Source organism: Triturus cristatus, chromosome 4_1 (assembly GCF_964204655.1).
Source record: "Triturus cristatus chromosome 4_1, aTriCri1.1, whole genome shotgun sequence".
Classification (NCBI taxonomy): domain Eukaryota; kingdom Metazoa; phylum Chordata; class Amphibia; order Caudata; family Salamandridae; genus Triturus; species Triturus cristatus.
Genome location: NC_140585.1, coordinates 215,628,928 through 215,644,241, shown reverse-complemented (window position 1 = coordinate 215,644,241; position 15,314 = coordinate 215,628,928). Strand labels below are relative to the sequence as shown.

At 45.6% G+C, this 15,314-nt stretch overlaps 1 protein-coding gene across 1 annotated transcript; it reads left to right on the top strand.

The window, feature by feature from the left end:
* Positions 1–4,722: 4,722 nt before the first annotated feature.
* LOC146854093 (olfactory receptor 5AP2-like) lies at positions 4,723–8,095 on the top strand. Its single transcript, XM_085651008.1, has 2 exons — positions 4,723–4,922; positions 7,126–8,095. The coding sequence occupies exons 1-2, from the start codon at positions 4,723–4,725 to the stop codon at positions 8,093–8,095; spliced, it is 1,170 nt and encodes a 389-aa protein (XP_085507134.1).
* Positions 8,096–15,314: the final 7,219 nt, after the last annotated feature.

Below are 15,314 nucleotides of genomic sequence, written 5' to 3'. Positions count from 1 at the left end.
TGCGCACATTGTTACTTGGTCCATATTATTCACCTTAGAGACATCTGGCCATTCATGTCTGTGCCAACACGAAAAGAGAACTGTAGCGGTCTAGTTGTTACCGCGTCACGCAGACGTGACGCGGGCATGGCACGCTGGCGACGGCATGCGCGCGCAGAGCGAGCGCGGAGCGGGGGAGAGTGAGCGCGTCGCAGCGTAGTGCACAGAGTGTTGGCCGGCGCTCCTCGGGGTACTGCTCATGTGAGATACGAATAAACACAACGGAAAGATCACACGTGTCTCGAGTGATTATTGAGACAACATTACAGTGGCGACGAGGTCGGGACGGAAACCAGACCGACGGGAAGCACAGCAGAGGGCAACACTCCACGTGGCCCCCACGAGTCGAAGGAAGACACGTTACCAGGCCATCAGGCCCAAACAGAACACCGCACAGGCCGCCTGGAGTGGGGGGAGTCACGGGACACGCCCTAGCCGACCGCGCAGGTCGATTCCAAGGCACAGAGCAACCGAGGAGCGTGGCAGTGCCACGGTACAGTACCCGAACAGCATACAGGCCACAGGGACGACGCCGTCCACTACCGCCACAAGCACACGAGCCGCCTTCGCACGTAATCAAGCACAGAGAGCGCTGCACTGGCTACCAAAGAGGAGGAAGTGGGGTCCAGTGACAAGAGCCCCCAGAGGATCAAGCACGCAAGAAACAACGACAACACCCCAGGTAGCCCCCCGAACAAAGCTACCGACGGAACAAGCACCAAGGAAGCAAAGATGAGTTCCCCGGCAGGGTATGCGATTGCACCGGTGCAATTCCTAACGAAACCCGGGGAACCAATGATGAAATGGGAGGACTGGAAGGAATATATAGACAATTTTATAGGGGTCTTGGAGGACGAGAACGAAGAAAAATTCACTCCTCAGAGAAAAAAACGTATCTTACTACTAAATCTAGGGCCAGAAGGACTGAGGATATATAAGAGTCTGGTACCCACGAAGAGAGAAGACACAGACGATGATGTGTATGCGCACGCGGTGGAGGACCTGGATGAGCGATACCGCCCCACCGTCTGTGTTTCAGTAGATAGATACAACTTCCAGCAAAGGAAACAAAAGGTGGGGGAATCCATCGAAGAGTATGTAGCAGCACTGAGGAAGCTAGCAGCCCCGTGCAGGTACGCACTGTGCGAAGACGAATTTATAAAAGACCAGGTGATCATGCACACCACCAGTGCAAATGTGCAAGACAAGCTGTGGGCGAGTGGGGACACCACACTCAAAGAAGTAATGGTCATAGTGAAGAGGGCAGAACTCTCAAAGAGGTGCGCCGATGCTACCAGAAAAGAGACGGTCACCCCAACCATGGTGAACAGGATACAAGAAGGAGATCACCGCAGGGACCAGAAAACCAAACCACCCATGGCCAAAGGGACCAGCAGATGGCAAGGGAAACAAGCGGACAGCGAGAACAAGAAAACATGCTACAGGTGTGGAAGTTGGTCCCACGAAGCCCACGACAGACGTTGCCCGGCCTTCAGAGCCAAATGCATGCACTGCGGTATCATGGGACACTACGAGAAGGTGTGTCGGAAGAAACAGCAGAAAGGAGTGGTGAAATATATGGACCAAAGCACAGAAGACCAGGAAGAAGCCACGGAGGAAGAGGTGGTCACAGTCTTGTGTATATATGATCAGGTATTGAGCGTGGATGCCAAGAGATCAACCAAACCGGTCCTAGAGATGTCCATGGGCGGCATAACAATTTCAGTCGTGGCAGACACCGGATCCCCATTTACCATCATACAGAGAGCAGTGTGGGTAGAACAATTCGAAACGGAGTTGGGCCCTGGGCTGGAGAAACTAGACATACGACCGGTAACATATAATGGTGATCGCATTCCCATGCTAGGCTTCCGACGTCTACTGTTTGAGTTCAGAGGCCGATCAGCGTGGTGCAAACTGTATGTGGCCGAGAAAGGACCCTCCGTCCTGGGATGGTTGGACCAAGGCGACCTGGGCATAAAACTCGACCCAGGGGGGAAGGAACAGATCCTGCTCACAGACCAGGAGGAATGGCCGGACATGGGTCGATGGAAGAAGAACTACCCAAAGGTATTTGGGGGCACAGTAGGAAAAATGGAGAAATTCCAACACAAAATAGTACTTAAGGAAGGAGCCACACCAGTAGCACATAAGGTGAGGAATGTGCCCATTGCAGTGAGGGAAGCTGTCCAGACAGAACTTCAAGATCTGGAGAAGAAGGGCATCATAGAACCCATAACCTGCGCCGAATGGCTGGCGCCTTTGGTGGTCGTGATGAAACCCAACGGGAAGGTCAGGCTCTGTGTGGACTTGAGGGAACTCAACAAGAACATAGTGGTGGAGAAATTTCCCCTTCCCAAGATAGAGGAGATGCTGGCGAGAACCAGAGGAGTCCAGTGGTACTCCACCATCGACCTCACATCAGCCTACCACCAGGTAGCTCTACACCCGGACAGCAAAAGTCTCACATCGTTCATTACCCCGTTTGGGTGCTACAGATTTTGTCGCATGCCGTTCGGGCTAGCCTCGGCGGCGGCTGTTTTCCAAAAGATGATGCACCAACTGTTCAGAGACTGCAAGGACGTACAGTACTTCCAGGACGACATACTAGTGATGGGCAGAGATAGAAGGGACCATGACCGGACACTAGATAAGGTATTACGGACACTGGAAGCCAAAGGGCTCACGGCGGAATGGTCGAAATGCCGGTTGGGACTGCAATCAGTGACCTATTTGGGCCACGAAATAGGGCAACAGGGGATCACACCCAAGAAGGAGAACGTGAAAGCCATTGTTGAAGCACCGCCCCCCAAGAACAAGGAGGAGGTCAGATCATTCCTGGGGATGGCAGAGTACTACAGTAAGTTCGTAGTACAATTCACATCCAAGACCTACAACTTGAGGAGGCTGACCAGAGAAAGCACGGTGTTCCAATGGACACCGGAAGCCCAAGCGGAATTTGAAGTCATCAAGAAGGGGATCCTGGAAGCAATACCACTCAAGGGGTACGACCCACAAGGCGCCACCATACTCATCACGGACGCCAGTGACAAGGGGTTAGGTGCTGTACTTATGCAAGACCGAGGAAGTGGGGACATGGAGACAATAAGTTTCGCCTCCAGAGCACTGACGGAGACAGAAGGCAAGTACAGCGTCATTGAGAAGGAGATGTTGGCGGTAGTGTGGGCCATGACGAGGTTCCGGCAGTTCCTATGGGGTACCCGATTCCTGCTCAAAACGGACCACAAGCCGTTAGTGAAGGTTTTAACATCATGCGGACACGCCAGCGCCACACCCAGGATATCGAAGATGTCCCTAAAATTGTTGGAATTCAGATACGACGTGGAGTACATCCCTGGAAACAAGAACAGAGTGGCGGACTACCTGAGCAGAGCGGCGGCCATGGAGCCGGGAGAAGAAGACCCAGCGGATAGAGGAGAGATGGTGGCTCTCATAGAGGACCAAGAGAAGATCATCAGCATACAAGAGTGGACTGAAGCTTATGAAGAAGATGCTGACCTGATGGAGGCAAAAGTGCACATCACCCAAGGGTGGCCTGATAAGAAAAAGGTGAAACCCAACCTCAAACCTTTCTACGAGGTGAGAGAAGAACTGACAGTGGGAGACGAGGGCATATTCATCTACCGGGGAGAGAGAGTAATCCCCCCCACAAACCTCATCAACAAATTGCTGGTCTTATTGCATGAAGGCCACCTTGGCATTGGGAAACTCAAAGCCAGATCGAAACAGAACTACTGGTGGCCAGGCATGGACATGAGAGCAGAGAGACACGTCAGCGAGTGTCCCCAATGCCAAGGGGCCGACAAAACGTTGAGGCCCTTACGCCCAGCACTGGGGAAATTCGACACTCCCTCAAACCCATGGGAAGAGTTGTCGATAGACATTTTAGGACCGGTGCTGGATGACCAGAGCGTACAGAAATATGTGTGTGTCCTCATCGACCGTTATTCCAAATGGCCAGAGATAAAAGTGAGCGAATCCATGGACACGGAGAACATCCTGGAGTTCCTATCGGAGACATTCACCCGAGAGGGAATTCCCAAGTCCATCTTAAGCGACAATGGGCCCCAGTTCACCTCAGAAAAATGGAAACAGTTCATGGGGAGAAATGGCATCTCGGTAAAGCACACGGCCATTTACCATCCGGCAGGAAACGGTATGGTGGAACGATTTAACAGGGTGGTGATGGGGGCCATACAAGCGGCCATCAACTGTAACAAAGACTGGAAGAAAGCGGTGGAGAATATGGTATGGGCCTACCGTATAACGCCCACAAGTACGGGCTACAGCCCGTTTCAAATATTGAGAGGACGGGAACCTTTCACGCATGACAACAGAATCTGGAAGGAGAAGGTAGTGACCAGTGAATGGTCTCCGGCGGTCGTAAGAGCAAATCTGGAGAGGGCACAAGCCATCTACACCAATAACTACAACAAGAGGAGGAGTGTGAAGGACACTCAGTTAGTGGAAGGAGAATGGGTGAGAGTAAAATTGGCTACCCTACAAAGGAAAGGAGACAGCAAGTACAGCAAGCCCATGCAGGTCAAGGAAGTGTATGATAGAGCGGCCCTGCTCAGCGATGGGAACGTGTGGTCGCAGGACCGCATGGCCCGGTGCAACAAGATATTGAGATGGGAACAGTGGGAACCGGAAGGTGAAAGCATGGAAGACGTGGATGAAGGGAATAAGGTGAGCGGAAGTGAAGAAAGGGAAGAAGCAGAGGCAGGAGAGGAGCAAGTAGGAGATCAAGGGGGTGAGACCCCTGGGGCAGAGATGGACAGACCGAGAGGTAATATGAACAGTGGAGGAGCGATGACTGAAGGAACAGAACGTGAGGAAACACAGAGTCAAGTGACTCGAGGGTACAGTGGTAAAGTGACCAGGAGCGGAAGACAAGTTGTAAGGCCCTCCAGGTTCCAAGACTTTGAACTGGACTGCGAACTGTAAGTGACTGATCTTTGGGTTGGAAAAAGGGGGAGATATGTAGCGGTCTAGTTGTTACCGCGTCACGCAGACGTGACGCGGGCATGGCACGCTGGCGACGGCATGCGCGCGCAGAGCGAGCGCGGAGCGGGGGAGAGTGAGCGCGTCGCAGCGTAGTGCACAGAGTGTTGGCCGGCGCTCCTCGGGGTACTGCTCATGTGAGATACGAATAAACACAACGGAAAGATCACACGTGTCTCGAGTGATTATTGAGACAACATTACAAGAACAAGTTGTTCTCCACTCTTAAAAGTGTTAAAATTGGAACCAAGACTTGTTTGCCATTTCAAGAGACCAATTAACGCTTTCTATATTGAAAAAAAAAGGTTTTGAATGAGAGCTGAGGTAAGAACGGTGATCTAGTTTAAAGTGTTGTATATCATAAAATCATATAGAGAAATATCATCTCACAATCCCATTATGTCATAATATATTCTACTAAAATATGATCCCTTTGGGTGTGGAGTTTCTATTATTAGCTGCAATGTAGTTTTACGTTTGTAAGCTGTATTTAGAAAACAATATGCATGGAAGACAATATTCAGACAATATTCTGCAGCCATACAATGAAGGTTGTAGTGGTGAGGAAGAAAGCAGTTGGATAAGTCTCTTCTGATCATGGCTATTCATAAAGCTGACTATGGGGCATATGTATCAACCGAATTTTTAATCGCAAACGCTGCGAATCGCAAAAAAAAGCATTTGCGATTAAAAATTCGCAAAACGGGATGTGTGAGGCAAATCCTCATCGCAAATTTAAGGAATCGCTAATTTAGCGATTTCTTAAGTTTGCGTAAGCATTTAAGAAATCGCAAATTGCGATTTCTTAAATGAAATGTAACACGCATCAAAGTATTGCGAATAATCCTTAAGAAATCGCAAATTACCACCAACTACTAGGAGCATATGTATCAACATCCCCATTTGCGATTCTCAAATAGCGATTTTTAAAGAATCGCTATTTGAGAATTGCAAAACGGGATGTATTTAAAATATCGCAAAACTTTTGCGATTTCTTAACATTCCTTAATTGCGATTAGCAAATTGCGAAATCGCAATTAAGGAACACCTTCCCATTCATTCCTATGGGCCAGGAGACCCATAGGAATGAATGGGAAGTAATTCTCAAATTGCGATTCGCAATTTGCTAATCGCAATTTGAGAATAATTTCAAAGGTGCAAGGGTGTCAAGATGACACCCTGATGCACCCCTGAAATTAGCATGTGTGGTCATATGGCGCACATACATGCCCTGAGGGCATGTATGTGCGTCACGTGGCACTTTGTAAAATTACAAAAAGTGCATTTTTAAAAGAAATCGCAAATTAACACCAATTAGTAGTTGGTGGTAATTTGCGATTTCTTAAGGATTATTCGCAATACTTTGGTGCGTGTTACATTTCATTTAAGAAATCGCAATTTGCGATTTCTTAAATGCTTACGCAAACTTAAGAAATCGCTAAATTAGCGATTCCTTAAATTTGCGATGAGGATTTGCCTCATACATCCCGTTTTGCGAATTTTTAATCGCAAACGCTGTTTTTTGCGATTCGCAGCGTTTGCGATTAAAAATTCGGTTGATACATATGCCCCCAAGTTGGTGTTAATTTGTGATTTCTTTTAAAAATGCACTTTTTGTAATTTTACAAAGTGCCACGTGACGCACATACATGCCCTTAGAGCATGTTTGTGCGCCATATGACCACACATGCTAATTTCAGGGGTGCATCAGGGTGTCATCTTGACACCCTTGCACCTTTGAAATTATTCTCAAATTGCGATTAGCAAATTGCGAATCGCAATTTGAGAATTACTTCCCATTCATTCCTATGGGTCTCCTGGCCCATAGGAATGAATGGGAAGGTATTCCTTAATTGCGATTTTGCAATTTGCTAATCGCAATTAAGGAATGTTAAGAAATCGCAAAAGTTTTGCGATATTTTAAATACATCCCGTTTTGCAATTCTCAAATAGCGATTCTTTAAAAATCGCTATTTGAGAATCGCAAATGGAGATGTTGATACATATGCCCCTTGATTTTCAATTTTATTCATACTGTAAATCTCATTTTATTAATTTCAGGTTTCAGACGATGCATCCTATTTCAGGAGAAGGACGGAATCTTACCCATACCTCTAGGTTTATTATGCTTGGGTTCTCTGCTTATCCACAGCTGCAGTCCACATTTTTTACCTTGTTCCTGCTGATGTACTTAATGGCCCTGTTGGGTAACCTTTTGATTATCGCTATCATACGCGCAGATGCTCGTCTGCATACACCAATGTACTTTTTCCTGGGAAACCTTGCCACCTTGGACATCTGCTGCACCTCCTCTATCGTTCCCAAGATGCTGGAGATCCTGATGTCAGAGTCAAAGTCCATCTCCTTTTCTAGCTGCATTACACAACTGTTTTTTCTGTCGTCTGCCATCAGCACTGAAGTTCTCCTTCTCACACTTATGGCCTTTGATAGGTATGTGGCCATCTGTCTTCCCCTTCACTATACCAGCATCATGAGTATGAAGTTCTGCGTTACCACTGTTGTCGCCATATGGTTTAGTGGCTTGGTGAACGCCACCACCCACACCAGCCTGATCACAAGGCTGTCCTTCTTTGGAAAAATTGCATTGGACCACTTCTTCTGTGAAATCCCACCAATACTCAAAGTTTCATCTTCTGACACCTACATTAATGACATTGTGATTCTTTTGGCAGACATATTTCTTGGCATGTTTTGCTTTTTCCTCACTTGCATGTCCTACATGTGCATCCTATACTCCATTGTAAAAATCAGCTCAGCTGCCAACAAAAGGAAGGCCTTTCACACCTGCACCTCCCACCTCTTAGTTGTTACTGTGTTCTATGGAGGCATTATCTACACCTATGTGCGCCCAGCTCTGAATGCCTCAGGTGACAAGGACAAGTTTGTATCCGTGATATATGCCGTTGTTTCACCAGTGCTAAATCCAATAATCTACAGCCTGAGGAACCAGGAAGTAAAAAGTGCCCTTACCAAGATACTGTCTATAAAAATATTTTCTTCAGGTATATAATAGGCTATTTGAAATGTCATGTTATTAAACACTGCCATAATCTTCAGCTTTAAAGATGAAGGTAAACTGAGACTAAATCTAACTTTACCATTTCCGGCATTCAAAAAGTGCATTTACTAGTAGTAAAGTTAGACTTTTGTCTCAGTTAAACTTAAGTTTTGGTCTCAAGTTTAGCTTCTGGTCTCAGTTAAAGCACGGTTTTCTGACACCCTGTGTGACCCAAATAAACTCCTAACAGCAGGCCTCCCATTGCAGACTGTGGGAGCAGTGCAAACAGCTCAAACTCAACTTGCCTGCACCATATGTGGCACAGTCAAACACACTGCTTTTAATATATGTCACACACCCCTAAGAAAGGCCTTCTGAGCCGAGAAGGCAAGGTGCATTATATTAAGGGCAAGGACAACTAAGTGCAGGGATAGTTGTCCCCATGTTAGTGTTCCCCATAGATAACTACTGTAAGTATTAGTAGTCCATAGGATAACATGGATAACATGGGCTGGCACTCTGGCACACTCAAGATTGCGAGCTTCATTATGATATCACTAAAATATGTCATGTTTGGTATCAAACAAACGTGCCTTCTCTTCCCTGGCACGATTCTTGTGTTGAGGGCAATGGGGCATGCTCTGTGGTGGAGACCTTAAATGTTGCCCATCAGATTGCCCCAGCTGTACTCTGTTTTGGCTGGAAAGCCTGTTCTTTCCCGTGCCTGCTGCAGCCAAGACAAGATCACTCTCAGGAGACAGAAACAAAGACTTGCGCCCAAAGGAGGTTGCACTTTCCTCCTCCCGACAGGCTAGTGAAGTGGCACATCAAGGAGGTGAGCTTCAAATGTGGTACCGCCTCTGATAAGCACCAGGGCTTACTCCAATTTTAGGAAACAGTCCTCCCAAACACCACACTGTCCCAGGCACATTTGCTTGTGAACAGGCAGAAAATTAGATATTCAATGTGGTGTACACCCCCAGAGGTCTGACCACACCTCCATGGTGACCATGCCTCAAGGGTGAGCAGATCGGTCTGCAAACTGAGTTTTGTTTCCTGCCATGATTTGGAGTGTCAAAATAGGGGGTTCTGGGTAGGATATGACCTTTCATACCAGATGGGGTCATTTCATTGGCGGATCAATTGCAGGAGCTAACTTCCCATTGGCTACTAGGCTCCAACTTTAGCTCCCCAGAATCTAGGATTTAAGGAACAACCCATTTACCAAGACCTCAGTTCGGAAAAACTTGCACCAATGAAGGACCCTGCAAAGGATTGTGCCGCCAACAACAGGACTTTGGCCTAAACATCAAAGCAAAAGAGGGATAATCTGTCCCTGTGGCAACAGACTTGGAACTGTGTGAACGAGCCTCATCCATGGCTAAAACTCTGCATTCCCTGAGAGAGGGACCTCTGTGGAAGCCAAAAGCACCCTCAGACTCCTGTGGCCTAGGTGCATTAGTCCCCTGCAATCTGCAGATAAAAACACTCACAGGATCGTAAGAATCGCTGGCCATCGGGCCCACCTAGGGATCAATAAAAACCAGATGGTCTAGCGCTTGTGGGAGTTGTATTCCAGCCTGTCACAAAGTTTCAGGCGCTACCTTAGTGCATACCTTTTCGCCAGGCTTAACACTGCCAAGGCTTGTTGGTAGCCAATCCAGCAACTAACCCTCACACTGATGTCAGCAACTTTGTCTTTGTTGTCTTTTTTAATCTTGTTTCTTGCAGCACCATGTTGGAATAAAATAAACACCACCCTCAATTCCTGTTCTGCACCACAGAGAGCAACTCTGTACCCGGACTCTCTGACCTAGGTAAAATGGAACTGACTACTGTGGCCTGGTCTAGTGTCTTACAAGCTTAACCTGGCAATGGTTCCACGTAACTCACCCTCAAATTGACCGATTGTCACTGATTTATTATTGGTTCTAAAATCCATAACTCCGGTTATGTATCTGCTATTTCATTCGTTTTGCTGTCTAAATTAAGACAAAAATATGCTTTATTTTCATAAATTGGTGTTGAATTTCTATCGTGTTGTGTAACAGGACTGAGTAGGGATTTATAAGTGTGAATCCAAGGACCATCTTTGGGGTATCATGATAATATTGCATGGTGAGGACGAACTCCCTCACCACATAATATTCCACTTTCATACAATGAAGGAACTAATATTACATCATCTTACATAAGCTTTGCACATTATTCTGGTCCCCAAAAATCACCTTTTAATGTTAATCATTTACTGAAAATCAATATTTATATTTTTTTTAATAAAAAAATCTGAGTATTTTCAGGACTAACTGCTTCTACCTCAGTCCACAGATTTCTGTTGCAAAGAGGATCCCTACAGTTTCAGATCAGATCCACACCAACATGTCCCAATCTAACTCTTCTGTGGAATTTCTTTGCAGCAAAAACATATTCCTTTGTCTACAAGATCTTGGTTGCTCACCAAACATAGGAGAAAATTTCACAGCATCTGGCTGGAGAAGTGTCAAGCTGAAAATTGTATTGGGAGTGCTGCAAAACAAGTGGACTGAAATGAGGGAACATTTTTAGAAGCTCTAACCATGGATATCTTTATGAATACCTCCACTCCAGAGACTGAAGAATACAACAGAATTTGGAGAAGAACAGTAGAAGAAAAACCTGTGATGTGTGTCTGCTCAGGAAATGACTAAAACCTGAAACCCTGCTTTGTAAACAAACAAGCCTGATTATCCTTAGTAAATATTTCCAATTATATGTTTTGTAATAAAATGACTTCATGTGATTTTTGATTAATGTATTCTTTGTTGTCTACTAATTCATTGATTATATATATATTTGCTACATGATGGCAAAAAATAAAGGATATGCAGACTTGCTTTTTTACAATGTTGTTCTTTTCTCCTCATGTAATCTCTATCAATCCTTTCAGGGGGTCTTGTGTCCTTTTGTGTTTCCTGGACTCTGTTTTGAATTGTAAGTGAACTCGGGACTGATTTTCATGGGTTATACATACTGCCCTTATGTGGTCTCAGAGACAAAAAAAAACACAACCAAGATGTTTACAGAAGAAAAAGTAAACTAGTGGGAAATGGCACTTGTGCTGGAACCCTACACAAAGTCAAGTCACCAACAAATACCTGCAAATTCCATTACAAAAGATATTTCTTAAACCACACAACCCGTTTACCACTCACAACACAAAGCTACAGAAGCAGTGCTCCTTCAAAAATATTTATTAAGATGTCTGGAAGTAGACAACCCAGATTCTCAGAAAATGGGTTAAAGGTCACAATGGGCAAAGTAATTAGGCTTGAGCTCCAGTTGTTTGGAGCAGAGATCCAAACAACCATGAGCCAGTGAATGGAAATGTGAGCCAGAATCGTGGAAAAAGCAAAGGCTGACTGTAACGGCAGATGCTCACAAGAGGAGATCCACTATTGGCAGAGTAACCTGTGTGGGAGGTCCATTGCCTTGCTTTCAGGACACATCAAGATGCCCTAAAAACTGTTTGTGGGTTTCCTAAGCCCTTCAACCTCAAGCATTGGGAGGGAAAAGTGTTGACCACGCTCCATATCCAATTCTGGGAACTGGAGGCTGAATGGAGATTGGTAAGTACACGCACTAGTACTCTCACTTTACAAATTCATTCTCTGCACTCTGGCAACGTTAATCCCCAACACAAATCTCTATAGTAATGGCAACCTAAGCACACAAGTGTGCAATAGATGTGTATCACAAAGCACTACATTTGCTATTGATGAAGGGTCACGTTTTGCCATATAAATACATACAAGTGCAGGAGGCATTTGGTAATGTCTGGGTGGACTTCTTTAGGGAAAAGCAGTCTACCTGCACCAACCGCATGGGGGATGTAAGAACACACGTAGCAGGAGTCATTTGTTATTGTTTTCCCTACTGCTGTCATATCTTTATACCACAGGTTGTCTAATAGGGAGGAGTGGATCCAATGATCTGTTATTGACTGCTCTGTACCTAGTATGGCCCCTAGACCCTCCTGTATTTCTACTATACGTTGGAATGTTTTGTACCCAGTCCTCTGCCATAAGGGTTTGTGGGGGGTTGAGGGGCTTAGCTCTGCTGGGAGAAATAGCGAATCGACGTACTCTGCGGTGGCGGGAAGGGCGTTGGAGGAATGCTGGTGGCTGTACTGTGAGATCAACAGTGCCATTCCATGTAGTATCTCTGTCACCTGGGATGGAAGTTGGGGTCCGGGATGCATACCAGTGTGGGCGCCGCTAGTGTTACTGTCAGGGTGCTTTAGACCTAGTGTGTTGTGTGGTGTGTTCTCCTGGCCATGGGTAACCGCTGGTACAGGGGGAGTTGTTGTAGATGCTATGGCATTGTTGCTAACAGCATTATGAGGAAAGTAAACCTTTACAGTAATGAAGAAAATGTACCAATTAAATATTGCTAGTGCCACTCCAACAATGATACATACCATTAATATAGAACCAATACATATCCTTGCATCGTGGCTGCTGTATTAATGGAGCAGCACATGAGTGTCATCTTCATCCTCATCCACAGTGGAGGGGACAGTGGAAGGGAAGCCGCTGTCCTCATTCAGGGGGAGCAAGGGCATGTAATTTTCTTCTTTCAGTCAATTGTCTGGTGCTGCTGAGATGCAGGGTCGAGGCTGACATCGCGGCGATGGATCCATGCCTTCCTTTCAGCTATCCGAACAGCAGTTGGTGAGGAATCAATGACCTGGTATGGTCCTTCGAACTTGGGGTCCTTCCAGCATCGGACTTGTTTCCAGACAAACACCCAGGTGCCAGGACGGATTGATGAGAGCTCAGGATCGATGGGGCCCTTCTCCTTCCTCTTCGATACCTGGGTGGAAAGGAACTGCGCAGCGCGTGTCAGTGTACAGAAGTAATCATAAAGCTCTGCCTTAACAATCTCAGAGGATGACTCACTATCTGTTTTAGGCCTGGTGGACGGGACAGTTACATTTATGGATCATCCGGTGACAAGCTGATGTGGCGTGAGGTGGTGATCCAAACTTGGGGAATTTCTTAGTGAAAAGAGGGCAATTGGAAGGCAGGAGAGCCATTTTTTACCAATTGTGGAGCTTATTTTGCTTATTTTACTTTTGAGCAAGCAGTTGAGGCATTCACAGATGCCATTGCTTTGTGGGTGATAAGCTGATGTCAGTTTGTGTCTAATGCCTAGCATTGTTGTCAGGGAGGAAAAGATAGCGTTTGAAAAATGACTTCCGTTATCTGTCCGGATGGCGTCGGTGGTGCCCCATCGGGAAATGACGTCACAGAGTAGGAATGTGGCTGCTGCTTTGGCATCACAGTGGACACATGGTCCATGTTCGATCCAGCGTGAGAATGGGCATACTACCACAATGAGATATCGGTAATTTTGGCATCGATCAATCATGTTGACATAGTCGATGTGGAGTTCTTTAAAGGGGCCAGAGGGTTTAGGGATGATGGAGGCGACTGCTTTGAGAGTTGGGTTTGGTGAATATTGTTGGCATATGAGGAATTTATTAACAAAGAGTTGCATCTGCTTGTGGGCATTGGGAAAGAACCAATCTGTCTTTAATGTTGTAGACATATTATCTCGGGAGACATGTGTGGGAAGGTGTAGTTGATCCAGGGCCACTTGCAGCAAAGCCAGTGGCATGACAGGCTCCTCTGTCATGGTCCGCCTATAAATGAAATTAGCAGGGTCCTGTTGTGCTCCCCTTCTCTTCCATAACTCTTTCTCTTGATATGGCACACTTTCTTGTATTTCTCTGAGATGTAGTTGGGCGATGTGATCATATTGTTGCGTGTTTGACCAAAATACCCCAGAGCACACCAGATCATTATATCTATTATCCAAACAAGTCATACAGAAAAAATGGAATTTGTGCCACCAGATAAGTTTCAATTTGCCATTGATCAAATGTCCTTTCGATTGAGAATTAGAGAAAACTCTTGAATAAGGTCCTTCTGTAAACTTTATTTTCACTTCTCAAAACATGGAAAGCAACAGCCGCCGACCCGAGTTTCGCCTCCCTGGGCTTTTTCAAGGCTGCAAAAAGACATGTTGTAGTAACCAAGCTGAAGCAATAGGTTGTAAGCTGGTTATTTATTTGGCTACATAAGACACAGAGCTCAGTCGAACAGCTCTGCCAACAGCCTCCACAGACAACCAGTACAGAGGGTTACTAGGACACGAGCATTCCATAAACAAATACATCATAGGACATGCTTAAAGAAACATCACATTACTTAATAAAGAGATACATCACAACATATCTTCTTTTTCTACCAATAACAAAAACAACACACAAAAAAAAAACAACAAACAGATACTAAACAAAAATAAAACAATACCCTGTATCTAGTGGGTTTAACGATAATTCTAGAACTCCTCCTGTAAGGCATTTGAACAGGATCAGAGCAAACCTTTTTCATTGAAACAGACGTGTCATTCTTTTCTTTAACCTTAACTATCCTATTCAGGTTCCACCAGTGACCGCCATCAACCATAACAGCATTTCTATGTATTTTCACAACTTTGACAGGCACACTGAATTTGCTGTTACCTTTCATGGAATGAATCCCAGACTTAATTTTGACTATGTCTCCCACATTTAGTGGAACTTTTTTTACACTGTTCCGTGAATCAAAATACTCCTGCTTTGTTTGAGTGATGGCCATTTTCTCACTGGCTAAAGACATCAGTTGACTAAAATCAGATTCTGACTTGACCCACTTGCTCATCCATGCAGGTCTAAAACTGGTGTTGGGTTTATGCCCGCGCAGTAACTCAAAAGGCGAAATTCCTGTAGAGGAGTGTGGAGTTGTTCTGTAGAACCACACCATCGTGTTTAAAGATTTACAAATGTCATACCCTCCTGCTCTCGCCCATTTGACACACTCGCCCACCACACGATTCATACGCTCGACTAATCCATTTGTTTGCGGGTGATAGAGCGAGCTTTTATAGTGTTTAACCCCTGTGTCTGCCAGAAAAGTTTCAAATTCCGAGCTAACAAATTGTTTTCCATTATCCGAGACAAGAGTCTTAGGCAGTCCCACTCTCATCCAAACCTCTTTTAGAAAATCCACTCCAACTTTAGTGTTCGCTTCCTTAACCATCTTCACTTCCGGCCACTTAGATGCATAATCCATCATGACCAAAATGAAACGACAACCCCCAGGGAGAATTTCATAAGGCCCCATAACATCTATACCCACTTTTAACC